Source organism: Phyllobates terribilis, unplaced genomic scaffold (genome assembly GCF_046119375.1).
Source record: "Phyllobates terribilis strain yellow unplaced genomic scaffold, ASM4611937v1 Scaffold_2__4_contigs__length_985480577, whole genome shotgun sequence".
In the NCBI taxonomy this organism is placed as follows: Eukaryota; Metazoa; Chordata; class Amphibia; order Anura; family Dendrobatidae; genus Phyllobates; species Phyllobates terribilis.
The window spans coordinates 547,222,734-547,241,743 of NW_027362762.1; the positions used below are offsets into that span (position 1 = coordinate 547,222,734).

At 45.7% G+C, this 19,010-nt stretch overlaps 1 protein-coding gene across 4 annotated transcripts in view; it reads right to left on the bottom strand.

Moving 5' to 3' along the window:
- The window catches only part of EDN2 (endothelin 2), a 32,677-nt gene extending 17,784 nt beyond the window's left edge, over nucleotides 1–14,893 (bottom strand). For 3 of the 4 annotated variants that reach the window (XR_012288702.1, XM_073666392.1, XM_073666390.1), the window contains exons 1-3: nucleotides 14,746–14,893; nucleotides 13,093–13,240; nucleotides 12,576–12,695 (exon numbers count right to left, since the gene is read on the bottom strand). Coding sequence is in view for 3 of the 4 variants with exons in the window: in XM_073666392.1 (XP_073522493.1) it covers nucleotides 12,576–12,695; nucleotides 13,093–13,240; nucleotides 14,746–14,788 (311 nt within the window). In the remaining variant the exon portion in view is untranslated. The remainder of the gene's footprint in view (nucleotides 1–12,575; nucleotides 12,696–13,092; nucleotides 13,241–14,745) is intronic. The other variant, XM_073666391.1, reaches the window with a different exon arrangement.
- Between the last annotated feature and the right edge of the window lie 4,117 nt (nucleotides 14,894–19,010).

A 19,010-nucleotide genomic window follows, 5' to 3' on the forward strand; every position in this document is an offset into this window, starting at 1 on the left:
GTATTCCCAGACCCGCTCCTGTATTCCGCTGCAGTGTCGGTCTCCTCCGTACACTCAGTTCCAGTCTGAACTCTCTCCTATCCTTTACCTGTTTTGCCTCTATGTCCGTTCCCTTCCTTTTTCTGCAGAGTCTGAACTCGTACATAACTCCTGCTTGTTGTCTCTGTACTCCCGTTTGTGAGTTTGTGGTCCACTCGCTACTTCTCTGCAAGTACCCTGTGGGTGTCTGGCTCTGCCTTTCCCTTCCTGTCTGTTCCGTGTGAACAGAGCCCTGTCCCCCCTACTCAGCCTAGCCTGCTCTGACTCCTTTGCTCACCGCTCCGGTGGTTCTAGCCTGCTCTGACTCCTTTGCTCACCGCTCCGGCGGTTCTAGTCTGCTCTGACTCCTTTGCTTACCGCTTCGGCGGTTCTAGCCTGCTCTGACTCCTTGCTCACTGCTCCGCAGCCTTGCTCCGCTCTGTCCCTTTTGCTCACTGCTCCGGCAGTCCTGTCCTGCCCTGCTTCTGCCCGCTGCTCCGGCAGTCCTGTCCTGCCCTGCTTCTGCCCGCTGCTCCGGCAGTCCTGTCCTGCCCTGCTTCTGCCCGCTGCTCCGGCAGTCCTGTCCTGCCCTGCTTCTGCCCGCTGCTCCGGCAGTCCTGTCCTGCCCTGCTTCTGCCCGCTGCTCCGGCAGTCCTGTCCTGCCCTGCTTCTGCCCGCTGCTCCGGCAGTCCTGTCCTGCCCTGCTTCTGCCCGCTGCTCCGGCTGTCCTGTCCTGCCCTGCTTCTGCCCGCTGCTCCGGCAGTCCTGTCCTGCCCTGCTTCTGCCCGCTGCTCCGGCAGTCCTGTCCTGCCCTGCTTCTGCCCGCTGCTCCGGCAGTCCTGTCCTGCCCTGCTTCTGCCCGCTGCTCCGGCAGTCCTGTCCTGCCCTGCTTCTGCCCGCTGCTCCGGCAGTCCTGTCCTGCCCTGCTTGTGCTCGCTGCTCCTGCAGCCCCGTCCTGCTCTGTTCTTGCCCACCGCTTCGGGCGTTCCCTCTCTGCTGTGGTTGTCTACCGCATCTGCGGTTCTGTGACCCAGTCTGTACTGGGTCTTAACCTTTCTGTGCTCCAGCTCGTCCTTACGGCCAGTACCTCCCTGCCTGCATACTCGCCTGTATCCACCCATCTGCATACCTGCCGTGTTTGCTTATATCCACCAGTCTGTGCCAGCCTAACCTGCCTGTTCCAGTAATCCCAGTGTGGGTCAACCCCCGTGTCCGGAGTTTGACCTGGAGTAGCACCTGGTCCCTCTGCCCGGTTTCTCCCTGGTGCACTGGCGTCGTATGCCGTCGTGCCACCTTGGTCGGATCGGCCAGATACTTAGTCACGCCCCTCCAGGCACTCTCCAGTCCATGGTCCAGTGGAACCACAACACCCGCACACGCCAGTCAGTCCGGGCGTGTGCATAACAGCCATCCACAACCTGTCTCCTTCATATATCTGTGACCCAGTCTTCCGGTACTTACCTGCACGCCACCTCCGATCCTCACAAGATCTCCTTCTCTACTCCGCTCTTATCTCCTTTTCCCACAATCGCATACAAGATTTCTCCCGTGCATCCCCCCTACTATGGAACTCTGTACCCCAACGAGATCAGACTCTTGCTTACTGTTGAAAAATTTAAAAGGAAGCTGAAGACAAGCCTAAAACCTGCAGTAACCCTCGCACCACCATACCGCTGCACGACCAGCTGTACCCTCACCCATCCCTTATAGACTGTTTGTGTGCCCTCACAGGCAGGGTCTTCTCTCCTCTTGTACCAGTCGGTGACCTTTTTCACATGTGAACCGCCATGGAATAAATAGCACTATAATTAATTATTATACTACTTGTACTCTGGGTCAATTGATGGCATTTTCCTGGTGTCTGCCCCTAAATTGATGTGTTTTGGCAGCTTTTGGTCCCATTTGAAGGTGTTGTGTATGCATTTTGTTTTGACCCCATTGAATCCAATGGCGTTCGGCAATGTTCGGCAACTACATTGGCGAATATTGCAAAAACGGCGATCGTAATCCGAAACGAATATTGAAATATTCGCTCGTCTCTAATCAGAAACACCCTTAAAAAAATTATGTGGGCATGGCATGATGGTCACCCTGGCGATATGGTGGTGGAGGATTAGGAGAAGGAGGGCGATATAAAATAGAAGAATTCATTAAGCATATACCCATGTCTGGGTGTGAAGGGGTGCATGGAAATAGACCTCAAAAATAACCACTGGATTTGAGTTTGTTTGATGCTATCATCTGGTGGTGTTAAGAAGTCTGGCCCAATACAGCCCTTGTTCATTTTGATAAGTCAGCCTGTCAGCATTTTCAGTTGACAGGCGAATGCGCCCATCAGTTATAATGCCCCCGGCGGCACTAAAAACCATCTGACAAAACGCTAGCGGCGTAGAGAGACAGTTCATGCCACATTTGCAGCTTGGATACCCAACAGTTGTAAGGCAGAGGAATCATGTAGGAAACTGGTATGGTCGCCAAGGTAGTCCTTCAGCATCTTCTAAAACTTTTCCCTGCTTGTCAGAGTACCCCGTGTATCAGGGCCTGGGTGCTGGGAGGGTCTGAGAAGACTGTCCCAGACCTTTGACAGCGTTCCCCTGCCTCTGCCGCATCAGGTTTGTGTCTCCCTCGCCTGTACTCCTTGATTGACCAATGAGCGGTCTGACCTCTGCCGCCAGCATTGTCAGATGGGAATTTTTTTAAATTCTTCAACAAGGGCCTGAACTGAAATCTCCAAAAATTAACTCCTTCGGTTTCCTCCCTCTACTAACTTAACTATACCTGACTTAGCAATTTCCTTTAGGTGGTGCCACCATAACTCCCACTCGGCACACCTGCTGTCTTGTAGTCATTTTTGACACACAACTTTCCTTTATTCAACGTGGAAAATCACTCACTTGCTCAAGTCACCTGTACCTTAAAAAAACATCTCCACAATTCGACCTTTGATACTGCAAAAACTCTTACTGTCGCTCTTATTCACTACTGCAACTCTTCTAAAAATCGGTCTCCCTCCAAACAAACTGTCTCCTCTCCAATCCCTTCTGAATGCATGAAGCGTATACCCATGTCTGGGTGTGAAGGGGTGCATGGAAATAGACCTCAAGAAAATAACCACTGGATTTGAGTTTATGTTTGATGTTATCATCTGGTGGTGTTAAGAAGTCTGGCCCAATACAGCCCTTGTTTATTTTGATAAGTCAGCCTGTCAGCATTTTCAGTTGACAGGCGGATGCGCCCATCAGTTATAATGCCCTCGGCGGCACTAAAAACCATCTGACAAAACGCTAGCGGCGTAGAGAGACAGTTCATGCCAGGGTCGTATTTCTATCAAGCCGCTTCAAACGCCTCTACCCTGTGCCAGTGATTACACTGGTTAGGTTAAACAATCACTACAGAATACAATACAAACTCATTTCTCTCACCCACCAAGCTGTCCACAGTTCTACACCGCACTATATCTCATCCCTCATTTCTGTGTATCACCACCCCTCCCGTGCCCTCCATTCTGAAACTGATCAAAGACTGACCTTAATCCTCCTTAATCAGAACCTCACATCTGTCTCAAAGCATTCTCTCGTGCCATGCCAGTTTTCTGTAATGCCCAAAATGCGCACAACGCGATGGTCACGGTAAAGTCAGCGGAACAAAGTTGGTCATGTATGCCAGACAGCCAACAGCCAAGACTTCCCTGTTCTTACCAAGAGGATGACTGCCCATGTTCTCTTCCTCCTCCTATCACCCAATCCGTGTTGAGATGAGATGAGGCTGGGCTGAGTAGCATCACCCTGTATAGTTACTTGCTCCGCCTGCAATGCTTCCTCTTTAATTGGGAGCAGTGAGCATTTCAGTAGACAGAAGCGGGATGGTGATGCTAATTATGGCATCATCGCCGCTCACCATCTTGGTGGAGTCCTCAAAGTTTTGGAGGACGACACAGATGTCAGACATCCATGCCCACTCATCAGCTCTTATGTGCGGAGGCTGACCTGAATGCCAACGGGCGTGTTGAAGCTGGTACTGAACTGCTTTCTGCTGCTCAAAATCATTCCAAATATCTGCAACGTTGATTTCCAACGTGCGGTCACATCGCACACCAGTCGGTGAGCTGGAAGCTGCAAACGCTGCTAAAGCCTTGCCAGGGCGGTGGAAGCTGTAGCTGACTTTCTGAAATTGGTACACGCGGTGTACTTTCACAAGCCGCTGTGGCAGATCTGGGTAAGTTTTGAGAAACCACTGAAGCACTAAGTTGAGCACATGGGCCAGGCATGGTATGTGTGCGAGCTTACCTAGCTTCAGAGCCACCACCAGGTTCTCTGATACAGCTTTCAACAACTCTTCAATGGTGTGCAGTTTGTTTCCTAAGCATACAGTCCTGCTTATTGTTATTGGCACCCATGAAGTTTAAGTACATAATGTGGAATATCTCCTGAAAAAAAAAAAAATGAATAAAGTGATGGAGATGGAGGCGGTGCAGGAGCTGTAGAATGTGGGGACAACCCTGATTGATCCAGGACCCGCAATCCTCTGTGTCGGGAGGACGTATTCTGTCCCAGGGTCCTGGCTTCCACAATATTAACCAAGTGGAATGCGTCAGTGAGATGTACCGTCCCTGGCCACATTCACTTGTCCACGTGTTTGTGGTTAGGTGGTCCTTCCCACTAAGTGTACTGGGGAGGGCACTGGCGGGGACGGTCCCCAGAGAAATAGTGGCGGCTGAGGACCGAGTATAGAACCCTGGCCGCCGCCATGAGGTTGTGAAAAGCTTCTGCCTCCACAAGCCTAAAAGTTAGCATTTCAAGTGCAAGCAGTCCAGAAATATGGCAATTTAGTATTGCGGCCTGTGGGTCGGTGCATACTTGCACTGGCATTCCAAGGACTGGGGTAGGGACAACTGAATGCTGCGCTGGGACAAGGACGTGGACAGTGATAGTTGCAAGTCTGCAATGATAGGTGCAGGGCAGGCGGTATCTTTGCATGCGTCATGGACAGGGGATTGAGGTGCACACACAACAGCAGAAGGGGCATTGGTGTCACCCGCAGGCACTGTTTCTAGAACTTGACATTCGGCCCAGCTAGTTTGGTGCTTTGCTGTTATGTGCCAGAGCATGCTGGTAGTTTTGGTGCTCTTGCTGATCCTGGCCTGGCACATGTTGCAAATGGCCTTTTTGGGGTTATCTAAACAGGCTTTAAAAAAATAACCAGATTTGGGAAGACCTAACAGTTGTACTGGCAACTTCCGTCGTGTTGATGTTCCAGGGAACAGTTGCCCGCCTTGAATCTGTGGCCACCACACTGCATGTTCCTGCCTGTTGTGGTGCTAAGTCTCCCTCCCCCTGTGTGCTGCTGTCCTCGCTCTGCATGTCCCATTGCCAGGCTGGGTCAGTGACTTAATCGTCCACCGCTTCATCTTCCACTTCCGCACCATGATCCTCCTCCTAACTTTGTCCATTGTGTCACATCATTCTCCACCTCTTGCGACAGTAATTGGACTTTCCCACCTTCGGGTGACCATGGTTGCTCAAATCGCTACATGTGATCTTCTGTTACCCTGCTTGAAGCTGGCTGGGTAACAGTTTGTAAAGCCGAATAAAGACTTGCGTCCATCAAGTTCGACCTGTTAGTTCTGTAATTGCTAAAGTTGATCCAGAGGAGGGCAAAAACCCCAAATGATTTAGCCAATCTTCACCGGAGGAAAAATTCCCTCCCGACTCTGAAACCAGCAGTCAGAATAAATCCCTGTATCAACCTACCATTTTATTTTATAGCATATGCTGAAATCTGCCTGGTATCTAGAAATGCATCCAGTCCCCGCTTGAACTGGTGTAGTGAATCTGACATTACCGTCTCCTCACGCAGTGAATTCCATATTCTCACTGCTCTTACCGTAAAGAACCCATGCTGGTGCTGAAACCTTTTCTCTTCCAGTCTTAGTGAATGCCCTCTTGTTACCGTAATATCCCTCCTTTTGAACAAATCCCGGGCAAGATCTCTATACTGTCCCCTAACATATTTGTACACATTTATTATGTCCCCCCTCAACCTTCTCTTTTCCAGGCTGAATAGTCCTAGTTTTGCCAACCTCTCTGGGTATTGCAGTCCCTCCATTCCCTTTATTAATTTTGTTGCCCTCCTTTGTACCTTTTCAAGCTCATTTATATCTATATATTGGGGCCCATAACTGAGCACAGTATTCCAAGTGTGGTCTGACCAGTGCTTTGTACAGTGGAAGAACAATGTTCTCATCTTTTGCAGTATACCTCTTCTGATACATCCCATTACCCTGTTTGCCCTTACAGCAGCGGCCTGACTTTGGGCACTCCAATTTAATTTGCCATCAATCAAGATGCCCAAGTCCTTCTCCATCTCTGAATTCCCCAATGATTTCCCATTCAGTGAGTACTGGTGACTTCCATTTTTCCTTCCCATATGTATGACCTTACATTTCTCCTCGTTAAACCTCATTTGCCATTTAATGCTCCACCTACCCAGCTTATCCAAATCCCTCTGTAGGTCTGCACTGTCCTCTTTTGTATTAATTGTTTTACATAACTTTGTGTCATCTGCAAATATTGATATTTTACTATTTATCCCGTTGACTATGTCGTTAATAAAGATATTAAATAACATTGGGCCTAGTACAGACCCCTGTGGTACCCCACTAGTGACGTTTACCCAATCTGAGAATATTCCATTTATAACCACCCTCTGCCTTCTATCCTTTAGCCAGTTAGCTACCCACTTGCAGACATTTTCCCCCAGCCCCATCATTCTCATTTTGTATACCAACCTATTATGTGGCACGCTATCGAACGCTTTTGAGAAGTCGAGATACACGACATCCACTGGTTCCCCCTGATCTACTCGAGAGCTAACCTCCTCGTAGAAGTCAATCAGGTTTGTTTGGCAGGAGCGATTCCTCATGAATCCATGTTGGTTCGGGATTAAAAGATTATTAGCATTAAGATGCTCCGTAATTGCCTCTTTAATGAAGCTTTCAAAAATTTTGCCCACAACGGACGTCAGACTCACCGGCCGATAGTTTCCGGCGTCACTTTTTGCTACCTTTTTGAATATTGGCACTACATTCGCCTGTCGCCAATCAAGTGGTACAGACCCAGTCACAACAGAGTCCTTAAATATAAGATATAACGGTCTGTCTATCACATTACTTAGTTCCCTTAGTACCCGTGGGTGTATGCCATCAGGTCCTGGTGATTTGTTTATTTTAATGTTACTGAGGCGTTTCTGTACCTCAACTTGGGTTAGATTAGTCATACTTAGTGGAGGATTAAGCTTGTCACTTCTCATTTCGCCTGTTAGTTCTATTTCCTTTGTGAAAGTTGTCGAAAAAAAATTTTTTAATAGATTAGCTTTATCCTCATCTTTCTCTATGATTTTGCCTTCCTCACTTTTTATCAGTCCAATATTATCCGATTTAATCCTTTTACTATTTATATACGTAAAGAACAGTTTGGGATTTGATCTACTTTCCCTAGTAATACGTTTCTCTGTTTCCTCCTTCGCTATTTTTATTTGTTTTTTACAGATTCTCGTTTTTTCCTTGTAACACATTAGTGCCTCCTTACTGTTTTCCTGTTTTAGGGTATGTGCACACGATGCAGAAATGCTCAGGATTTTTTCCTGAGCGTTTCTGCATCTCTCTGGCAGGAAAAAACGCATGCGGATTGTACATGCGGTTTCCTGCCAGGGACATGTGGAAATGAAGCGGTCTTCATTTTCATTTCCGCATGCGGGTTGACAAGCGCTTCCCAAGAAATTTTAGCATCACTTGGAAGGTGCTTGTCAACTTCACACTATATAAATCCATGCAACCGGCATGGATTTATATAGTGTGTGAATGTCAAAAAATAAAAAATAAATATATACTTTACCCTCTGATGGCCCCCGGTGTCCTGCTTCGCTCGGTCCCGGCTGCCGGCAGTGAAGACTTTAGGATCTTCCGACGTCAGCGTCACGTGACCCGTCACATGACTCTGACGTCAGCGAAGGTCCTTCTTCATTCAACCGCGAAGTGCGGGGAACCAAGCAGGAGCGCTGCGCGGGCCGTCAGAAGGTGAGAATATATATATTTTTTATTTTATTCTTTTTTTTTTAATGGTACCCGAGTCTGGATGAGAGTCCTCTCATCCACACCCGGGTACCATCCGCACATTAGACCGCATTAAAAACGTATCAACATATACAGTGATGCGGATTCCATGCGGTCTAATGCAAGTCAATGGCGGCAAAAGAGCAGCGTTTCCACAAAATTAATTGACATGCTGCGGATTGGGCACAGCACATGCGGATTTCAATTGGGGAACATTGCTGCCCTTCTACCATGCGTTTTTCATGCGTTTCCGCGGCGTTTCCGCAACTGCAAAAACGCCGCGGAAACGCATGAAAAACGCATCGTGTGAACTCAGCCTTAATCTCTTGAATGCCTCTTTTTTGCTATTTAACGCCCCTTTTACGTTCTTGTTCAACCATATTGGTTTCCTCTTATTTCTGGCCCTTTTATTCCCATACGGTATATACCTCTCGCACTGAGTATTCAGAATTCTTTTGAAGGTTTCCCCATTTCACATCGCTACATGTGATCTTCTGTTACCCTGCTTGAAGCTGGCTGGGTGAGAGGCCCGAATCTATCAATGGAAAAGTGAACAGCTCTTGGGGTAACCCTGGACTCTAATCTCTCCTTCAAACCACATATCCAAGTTCTTTCCACTTCAGAGCAGACCGAGCAGTCAGGATCTATAAATGGAAATGTGAACAAAACAGCTCTTCGGAGTGTCCAAGTGTGGGATCAGTTGTCTTATGGCACTCGGAATGGTGGGAGGACGAAGGATCAGGGTGAGGAAGATGCTGACTCCAAGTAAAAAAAATCTCCTGTATCTGCACATTCCTCAACCACGAATCTACAAAAACACTAGTGCACGCCTCCATCATTTCCCGTCTATGACTGCAACCCCCGTGAGGCCATGGGCAAGATGAAATGGCGCCTGCTGAGGGAGCACAACAAACACCTACATCATGGGATGACCACTCCATAACTGCAAGATAAGTCATCTAGGGTTTCTATAACTGAAGGAATTATCTGCATTATACCCATGACTATATATTTATTCTTGAATCAGTCTGATTAACCTGCATACTTGAGCCAGATAGACTGAGAACATGGTATTTATATGGCAAATCCCTTATTTTGTAGGTTTTGGTTACCTTCTTCATCAACGTCTATTAATATACCCTTTCTATGTAGAGTCATAGGCATATACAGCTCTGGCAAAAATTGAGACCACTGCACAGTTTTTTTAAAAATCACCATCTCTACATGTCTGACAGCCATTCCATTCCAGGATCAGTTGAATTCCAACCAAAGTACACCTCATTCTACTTAATGTACTTCTGATTAGGTGATCACCTGAACCAAATCTTATGTAAAGAGGGAAAGTATGAAAAACACTGCTGCGGTCTTCACAATCCTCTTGCAATAGGACAAGCTGGATAGCAAAACAAGTGCTAGGAATAGCCCAAAAGTAATTTGAATGAAAAAATAACTTTTAACCATGCCAAAAGGAGTTTAAAAGAAAAGTCTTGAGTGAGGAAAAGAAGGGCTCAATTTTGGCTTTACCAGCAGAGGGATACAGTGAGCGTCATGTTGCCTCCATCCTTAAATTTTTGAAGACAGCAGTCCATTACAACAAGGTCAAGAAGCAGACATTGGGGACAACAAAGCTACAGACTGGCAGAGGGCGAAAGCGACTCTCCACTGACCGGGATGACCGTCATCTTATTCAAATGTCACTCAGCAACCGCAGGATGACATCAAGTGACCTACAAAAAGAATGGCAAATGCCAGCTGAGGTGAAGTGCACGGCAAGAACAGTTCGTAACAGGCTCCTAGAGGCAGACCTCAAGTCATGTAAAGCTAGAAAAAAGCCTTTCATCAATGAGAAGCAAAGGAGAGCCAGGCTGAAGTTTGCAAAAGACCATAAGGATTGGACCACAGAGGACGAAGTAAGGTAATCTTCTCTGATGAGTCTAATTTTCAGCTTTGTCCAACACCTGGTCGTCTAATGGTTAGACGGAGACTTGGAGAGGCATACAAGCCACGGTGTCTTGCACCCACTGTGAAATTTGGTGGAGGATCCGTGATGATCTGGGGATACTTCAGCAAGGCTGGAATTCGTCAGGTTAATCTTTGCGAAGGACGTATGAATCAAGCCACATACAAGGTTATCCTTGAGAAACACTTGCTTCCTTCTGCTCAGGCAATGTTCCCCAACTCTGGGGACTGGTTTTTCCAGCAGGAAAATGCCCCATGCCACACAGCTAGGACAATCAATGTGTGGATTAAGAAGCACCACATCAAGACCCTGTCATGGCCAGCCCAATCTCCTGACCTGAACCCCATTGAAAACCTTTGGAATGTAATCAAGAGGAAGATGGATAGTCACAAGCCATCAAACAAAGAACAACTACTTAAATTTTTGTGCCAGGAGTTGCATAAGGTCACCCAAAAGCAGTGTGAAAGACTGGTGGAAAGCATGCCACGCCGCATGAAAGCTGTGATTAGAAATAATGGTTATTCCACCAAATTTTGATTTTTGAACTCTTCCAGAGTTAAAACATGAGTATTGTTGTTTCTAAATGAATAAGAACTTGTTTTCTTTGCATTATTTGAGGTCTGAAAGCACTGCTTCTTTTTTATTATTTTGACGATTTCTCATTTGCTGCAAATAAATACAAAATTTTTAGCTTTGAATTTCGGAGACATGTTGTCAGTAGTTTATAGAATAAAACAACAATGTACATTTTACTCAAAAATATACCTATAAAGAGAAAAATCAGAGAAAATGAAAATTTTGCAGTGGTCTCTTAATTTTTGCCAGAGCTGTATCATTAAATGTATTTACTGTTGCCTTTACTGTGAAGTGTTCTCATAAATTGTGAGGCTACAGGTTTCTACTGAGGGTAGAATATTCACATTATAGAATGAGATAGATCGTTGTATCTTCCATAAGTACTCCTGCTGGTTTTAATAAGGTTGTCTGAGGTGCTCTACCACACTATTAAACATAGCATCTAATGTGACTCAAGAGTATAGGAATCTATTAAGAGTTTCCCATCGACTTACATTGGGCTCGTTGCTCGGACCGAGCACTCGAGCATTCCAATTTGCTCGACTCGAGCAATGAGTACCCAAGCATTTGAGTGCTCGCTCATCACTAGTTAAGTTACCACGGAAATCATTAATATAGAAGTGGTATAAGTGTCATGGTGGAAGTATGTATTAGCTGGATATCAGTAATTATGATATTAAAAGGGTTGTCTACTAATATGACAACCCCTTCTCAATCTGAATGTTTTCCCCCGTTGAAATAAAAACACCTATACTCACCTCCCGTGCCAGCGTCGTTCCAGCGGCATTGGCACTCGCGTTCCTGAAACTCACATGAGGTTGTTACGCCACGTGAGCCCTGCGCCCAATCACTGCTGGCGTAACTGTCTCCTTCAGACATACAAGTAATCAAGAGGACAAGAGGAAGTGAGAGCTATAGTGGGCTCTGATTGGGTGCAGTGCTCATGTGACGTAACAACCTCAAGTGAGCCCCAGGACTCAGAGTGCCAAACATTCAGAGCGAGAAGGAGATGTACTACTAGTGGACAACCCCTTTAAGTTTATCAGTCACCTGCATGAATTCTATAGTCCTACATCAGCCCAACATGTTGTCAACTCTCGATTGGCAAATGTTGAAATCTTATAAATGTTATGTAACCCTGTAGTGACAAAATAACATGAAGGATTTATTATCCAGTTGGGAAACCTCATTTACCGTTAATACAAGAAGACTATTAGGTTAATTTTCCATGATGAGTTTTTGATGAGGCATATTTTTGCAGCGCAAAAACACCGCGCCTTACAGTTCCAGCAACGTGGAAGGGATTTATAGAAATCTCATGCCCACGCACCTGCAGTGAGTGTTTCAGATCCTCAACGTGTCAACTTTTCTTGTGAGATTTACGAGCGGGTTTTCCCCATAGAGTTCTGCTGTGGAAACTCACTAAAAATGCATCTAATCCACACTTCACTATCAAGAAAGTTATACCAAAGCCAAATACCAAAAAAACAGGTGTTTAAAGCATGAGATACGCAACCTTGTTTAGACCTGTAAACCACTGTCTACCTGTTTTTTCATTCAATCCTGTACACCAGGGTTCCCCAACTCCAGTCCTCAAGGCCCACCAACAGGTCATGTTTTCAGGATTTCCTTAGTATTGCACAGGTGATAATTCCATCATCAGCACAGGCAATAGTTACATCACCTGTGCAATACTAAGGAAATACTGAAAACATGACCTGTTGGTGGGCCTTGAGGACTGGAGTTGGGGAACCCTGCTGTACACCAACCTTACTCAAACTTTACCTATAGGAACCAAATTAATATACATGCTAAACATTCTCACAGCAAAACAGCTTGGCCTGTTAAGGGATAATAATGATCACATGTCACAAAACAAGATGTGAAAATCACAAGTATAACCTCCCTTACCTTACTGGATTCTGGCAAAAACTGTTGCAGGTGCTGTCTTTTACATCCTCACACTGACACCGTGCAGATGCTCTCTTTCTGCGTCTTCCTGCGTTCCCTAAGCCATAAGGAAGCATTTGGCTGTGATAACAGGTAAACAGATGAATTATTTAGGATTTGTAGCAGCTGGACTGTTATGGGATATGTATATATTTACATACAAAAGCCTTGCAAAGCAGAAGATTGAACTGAGTTCATATAGGACAAGGAATACATTCTAAGGAGCACAACTACCAGCAGTATGATCCAGGTCATAGTCTACAGTATACGTTACCATCCCAGCTTACAATCAGGGGCAGACGTATCATTGGTGCAACCTGTGAATCTGCACAGGGGCCCAAAAGGTCAGAGGGCCCAGTTCCACCTCCAAAGCAGGTGGAGTTGTGCATTATGATGAAAGACTGTATATTCTGTTCTTGCACAGGAACCTCTTCTGTCTGTGTCCGCCAGTGCTTACAATTCATTATACAGCACTCACCTTCCTGTGTTTATCCAAATAATATCCAGGTGACAAAAATATATGCATTCCTTGTCCATCCAGTTATTGCAGGAGCAGCGCTTTACCCGCATGTGAGTGCCGGCTGGGACAGCTGAAGAGATGTCTGGGGAAGAAATGGTGGCAGTAGCTAGAAAAATGAAGAGTGCAAGTTAAGTAATCTGCTGGGAAAGCTGACAGCAGTGCATCGCAGCTCAGTAACACAAGGCTGGATAGTCCTATTTCTACGCCATGTAAAGAGCGGTTCATGCTCACAAGCATTGTCCATTATTTAGCCATGAAAATTAATAGATTGGTTGAAAACTTTCTCAGAAAATGCATTGCTGCCTGCATAAAAATGATTCTTAAAACAGTAGAACTACAATTCTCCACATTAGAAGGGTTTGTGGTCTAATTTCACTGGGAAGTTTAAAAATAAATTCAGAATTGCATAGTCAAGACCCACAAAGAATTTTGGTCATTTAAAGCAATGTGGGTGTCAAGTACATAATTTATTTGTATGGACGACCTCAGTAATAGGGTGTATTGTATGTAGTATAGCACAGCAGTACAGACATCTCAGAATGGTACACAGGGTGTGTATTACAGATGGCCCTGATCAAGGATAGCTCGCTATAACACCCCCCACCCCCTCAACACCCCACAGCAGGGGCGGACATATCCTTGGTGCAACCGCACAGGGGCCCAAGAGCTTACGGGGCAAATGTCCACCTCTATAGCTGGTGTAATTCTGCAATATAGAGAGATATCGAACAGCAAAGGCCTATATACTGTTCTTGCCCAGGGGCCTCTCGGTCTGTGCCCGCAGTGCCCTACAGTGAGGCTGGCGCAGAGATCCTATATCCCAGTCTACTTGGGCACATTTCATAGGTAACCCCAGTGATATATTCCACACCATTACAGCGTACTTCAGCACCAGGTCATTGTTCGGAGGCATTTGCTCTGTGCTATTTGGGTTTATTTGGACAGACAGAACCTGTCAGGGATGCTGAGGATCCAGGCATCCGGGATATCCACACAGGCGAGCCGGAAGATAGCAAAGTTATGATGATGTTCAGAGGATAAAATCTGTGGGGATTTCATCTCTGACAGTGTGTAGCTGAATGCGCTAGAAATTATTCAATTTAATAAATGTCCTTAAAATAACCCATCCAGACCTGAGCATCCAGCCTCCTCTCTCATGCTCCCAGGAGCAAAACAATCTCAATCGAAAATGTCCAAAACCTCCAGTAAAATAAGTTAGTGATCTCTAAGCTTTCAGTGCCTGCAACCTAATCTTTATTACAAGTCTTTACCAAAAGAAATGCCCAATCTAGGCATTGACATTACATCTATGGTCCTGGGAGCCTGTGATTTCAGATCTACTTGTCATGGCAGTGCCATTAGCTACAACTGCTGTATAGGCAGACACACGGATTGGACCTTCCCACAGGTACATGCCATGCTGCAGCTATGGCACCACTCAGTGAGTACACATTGTCCAGGTGACACCTCCCACAATGACACTGCCTTGGGGGAATACCAGGCAATAGTTCTCTGCCACTCATCCTGTACACACAGGACTCCACCAGCAGGACTACTGCACCAGCCGGACTGCACACACAGGACTCCAGCAGGACTGCACCAGCGACTCACCTGCCACAGCGAGGAACATGGCCGCACAGCCGGCTCCCAGCATCTCGGCTGTCACCAGGTGTTAAGTGCTGTCTGCCTGTCCTGCCAGCGCTTAAATAGCCCCCAGGACGTCCACGCCCCTCCATTGTGGACAAGGTGAGCGACAGGTTGCTGCCTACCGCCAGGGCCTGCCTCCCACAGACATCCCTCCTATTCTGGAGAAATCAGCTCCTTATCGTCCGAGAAATCGTCCAGGGAAGGAAGTATAGGAGGCCGAGAATAAGAGCCACTTAACCCTTACAGCGACCTTACAGCAAGTGTTTAACAGCTGAATGGATTATAGGGAGCAAGTACACATGATGGATGATAACTAGAAAATATACATGACTGTAGGTAAGAGAGTCAGATAGATAGGGATACATGGATAATATATATATATATATATATATATATATGTATGGCTAGATAAATATTGTATATATATATATATATATATATATATATATATATATATATAGCTAGATAAACTATATGTATATATATATATGTATATATATATATATATAGATAAATAGTATATATATATATATATATATATATATACATATATATATATATATATATATATATATATATATATATATACAGTACAGACCAAACGTTTGAACACACCTTCTCATTTAAAGATTTTTCTGTATTTTCCTGACTATGAAAATTGTACATTCACACTGAAGGCATCAAAACTATGAATTAACACATGTGGAATTATATACTTAACAAAAAAGTGTGAAACAACTGAAAATATGTCTTATATTCTAGGTTCTTCAAAGTAGCCACCTTTTGCTTTGATGACTGCTTTGCACACTCTTGGCATTCTCTTGATGAGCTTCAAGAGGTAGTCACCGGAAATGGTCTTCAAACAATCTTGAAGGAGTTCCCAGAGATGCTTAGCACTTGTTGGCCCTTTTGCCTTCACTCTGCGGTCCAGCTCACCCCAAACCATCTTGATTGGGTTCAGGTCTGGTGACTGGAGGCCAGGTCATCCGGCATAGCACCCCATCATTCTCCCTCTTGGTCAAATAGCCCTTACACAGCCTGGAGGTGTGTTTGGGGTCATTGTCCTGTTGAAAAATAAATGATGGTCCAACTAAATGCAAACCGGTTGGAATAGCATGCCGCTGCAAGATGCTGTGGTAGCCATGCTGGTTCAGTATGCCTTCAATTTTGAATAAATCCCCAACAGTGTCACCAGCAAAGCACCCCCACACCATCACACCTCCTCCTCCATGCTTCACGGTGGGAACCAAGCATGTAGAGTCCATCCGTTCACCTTTTTTGCGTCGCACAAAGACACGGTGGTTGGAACCAAAGATCTCAAATTTGGAATCAGACCAAAGCACATATTTCCACTGGTCTAATGTCCATTCCTTGTGTTCTTTAGCCCAAACAAGTCTCTTCTGCTTGTTGCCTGTCCTTAGCAATGGTTTCCTAGCAGCTATTTTACCATGAAGGCCTGCTGCACAAAGTCTCCCCTTAACAGTTGTTGTAGAGATGTGTCTGCTGCTAGAACTCTGTGTGGCATTGACCTGGTCTCTAATCTGAGCTGCTGTTAACCTGCGATTTCTGAGGCTGGTGACTCTGATAAACTTATCCTCAGAAGCAGAGGTGACTCTTGGTCTTCCTTTCCTGGGGCAGTCCTCATGTGAGCAAGTTTCTTTGTAGCACTTGATGGTTTTTGCAACTGCACTTGGGGGCACTTTCAAAGTTTTCCCAATTCTTCGGACTGACTGACCTTCATTTCTTAAAGTAATGATGGCCACTCGTTTTTCTTTACTTAGCTGCTTTTTTCTTGCCATAATACAAATTCTAACAGTCTATTCAGTAGGACTATCAGCTGTGTATCCACCCGACTTCTGCACAACACAACTGATGGTCCCAACCCCATTTATAAGGCAAGAAATCCCACTTATTAAACCTGACAGGGCACACCTGTGAAGTGAAAACCATTTCCGGTGACTACCTCTTGAAGCTCATCAAGAGAATGCCAAGAGTGTGCAAAGCAGTCATCAAAGCAAAAGGTGGCTACTTTGAAGAACCTAGAATATAAGACATATTTTCAGTTGTTTCACACTTTTTTGTTAAGTATATAATTCCACATGTGTTAATTTATAGTTTTGATTCATTCAGTGTGAATGTACAATTTTCATAGTCATGAAAATAAAGAAAAATCTTTAAATGAGAAGGTGTGTCCAAACTTTTGGTCTGTACTGTATACACTGTGTTCCAAATTATTATGCGAATAATATTTTCTCAGATTTTCCCAAATTACCTATATGAATTGCAGTCATTGTAATTTTCCAGTCAAATAACTATTAGAGTACAATTGAAAGGTTTTTGTACAAACTGCTTATGATAACAGTATATTTTTTAAAAAATAAAATACTCAAACTGCACTCAAAATGCATGTTCCAAATTATTATGCACAGCAGAGTTTTCAACCTTTTCATTTTAATAAAGAGCAAAAAAATGGTCATTTTTGAAATTATAAGCATTAGCAGGTTATTACAAACTGAAATCACACAGTTTTCAACTCAAAACTTTATTCTAGGTGATGTAACATTTGCACATATGACCCCTTGTTCGAAAGGAGTTTCTGAACTCTCTCATTCATTGAATTTGTCAGGTTTTGGATGGTTTCTGCTTCAATTGTTTTTCATGAGGACAGAATACCCTCCCAGAGCTGTTGCTTAGATGTGAACTGCCTCCCACCATCATAGACACTCCTTTTGATGATGCTCCAGAGGTTCTCAATGGGGTTGAGGTCAGGGGAGCATGGGGGCCACACCATAAGTTTGTCCCCTTTTATGCCCACAGCAGCCAGAGATGCAGATGTGTTATGTGCAGCATGAGACACGCACTCAATACTGGGTCTGGGCTCCTTTTGCATGAATTACTGAATCAATGCGGCGTGGCATGGAGGCGATCAGACTGTGGCACTGCTGAGGTGTTATGGAAGCCCAGGTTGCTTTGATAGCAGCCTTCAGCTCGTCTGCATTGTTGGGTCTGGTGTCTCTCATCTTCCTCTTGACAATACCCCATAGATTCTCTATTGGGTTAAGGTCAGGGGAGTTTGCTGGCCAATTAAGTACAGTGATACTGTTGTTTTTAAATCAGGTATTGGTACTTTTGGCAGTGTGGATGACGCGCCCCCTGGGCCGTGTGTGCACGTGTGTGGGTTACCCGGAGCCAGGTCTCTGGGGGTTGTAGTCTCCGTGGTGGTGACCCGGTCCGTGGCTCAGGGTGGTCAGACCAGTGGCCGTCTTTTATAGGGTTTTTATGATTTAATGTCCGACTACGCCACCCGTGGATTGCCGTCAGCGTGTACCACCGCTGCGAGGCAGACCGCTGAGGCTGGTGTGGTGTGCGCAGCAGAAGATGGGACAACTCCCCACGGGAGGAGTATAGCCTCAGGGCAGTGAGTGTGGATGATGGGAGTGATGGTTCACAGGTGAAGCAGCAACGACTCAGAGTCTTTGCAGTGCAGTTCAGGGTCTTTACTGATGATGATAAGGCAGACCCTCCCGGGAGTACTGGATAGCATAAGGGGCCTGGTCAGTCTGTGAACAAACAGGAGTTCCCCTGGCCAGGTGGAGTTGTAGGCCTCCCCGTCTATCTGCACTCTTCCTGGCTACCTTGCTGTAAGCGAGAGGAAATAGCCCACGTCCCTGAGTATACCATGTGGTGCTCACCCGTATGGCTGGTGACTTGGACCCTCTGGTAGCTTCCGCTCCTCGATGGCGGTACCAGTCCCTTGTCTGTGACTGAGCCTCCGGGCTTCCTATGGTCAGAGGACCTGAAATCCCCTGCCGGCTGGTTTCTGCTGCTGGATATATAAGTCCTCACAGCCTCGGACTCCTGTGTCCGGTTGTAGTGTCTTCAGCCAGCACGAGCAATATCTGCTTCCAGTCCCTGGCACTCAGCTCCTGCTCCTACAGAGCTCCTAGCTGTTGCTTTCCCTGTGTCTGGAACTTCACTCCAGGCTCTAACTGAACTAACCCCGCCCCAGATCCAGTTTATATAGGGAAGATTCCTCCCCTATCTGGTCTGGGACAGGAGGTGTTGCATGTTCAAGGGCTCCTGACCAGGGAACCTCCCACTTGCTCCCAGACGTGATATTTCTATCACTGTGGCAACCATTTCTATCACTGTGGCTGTCTTCGCAAGAGGCACCAAGTGCAACTATTTACAATGTAGTTCCGGTTATTCAGCGTCCATAACCTGTCAGT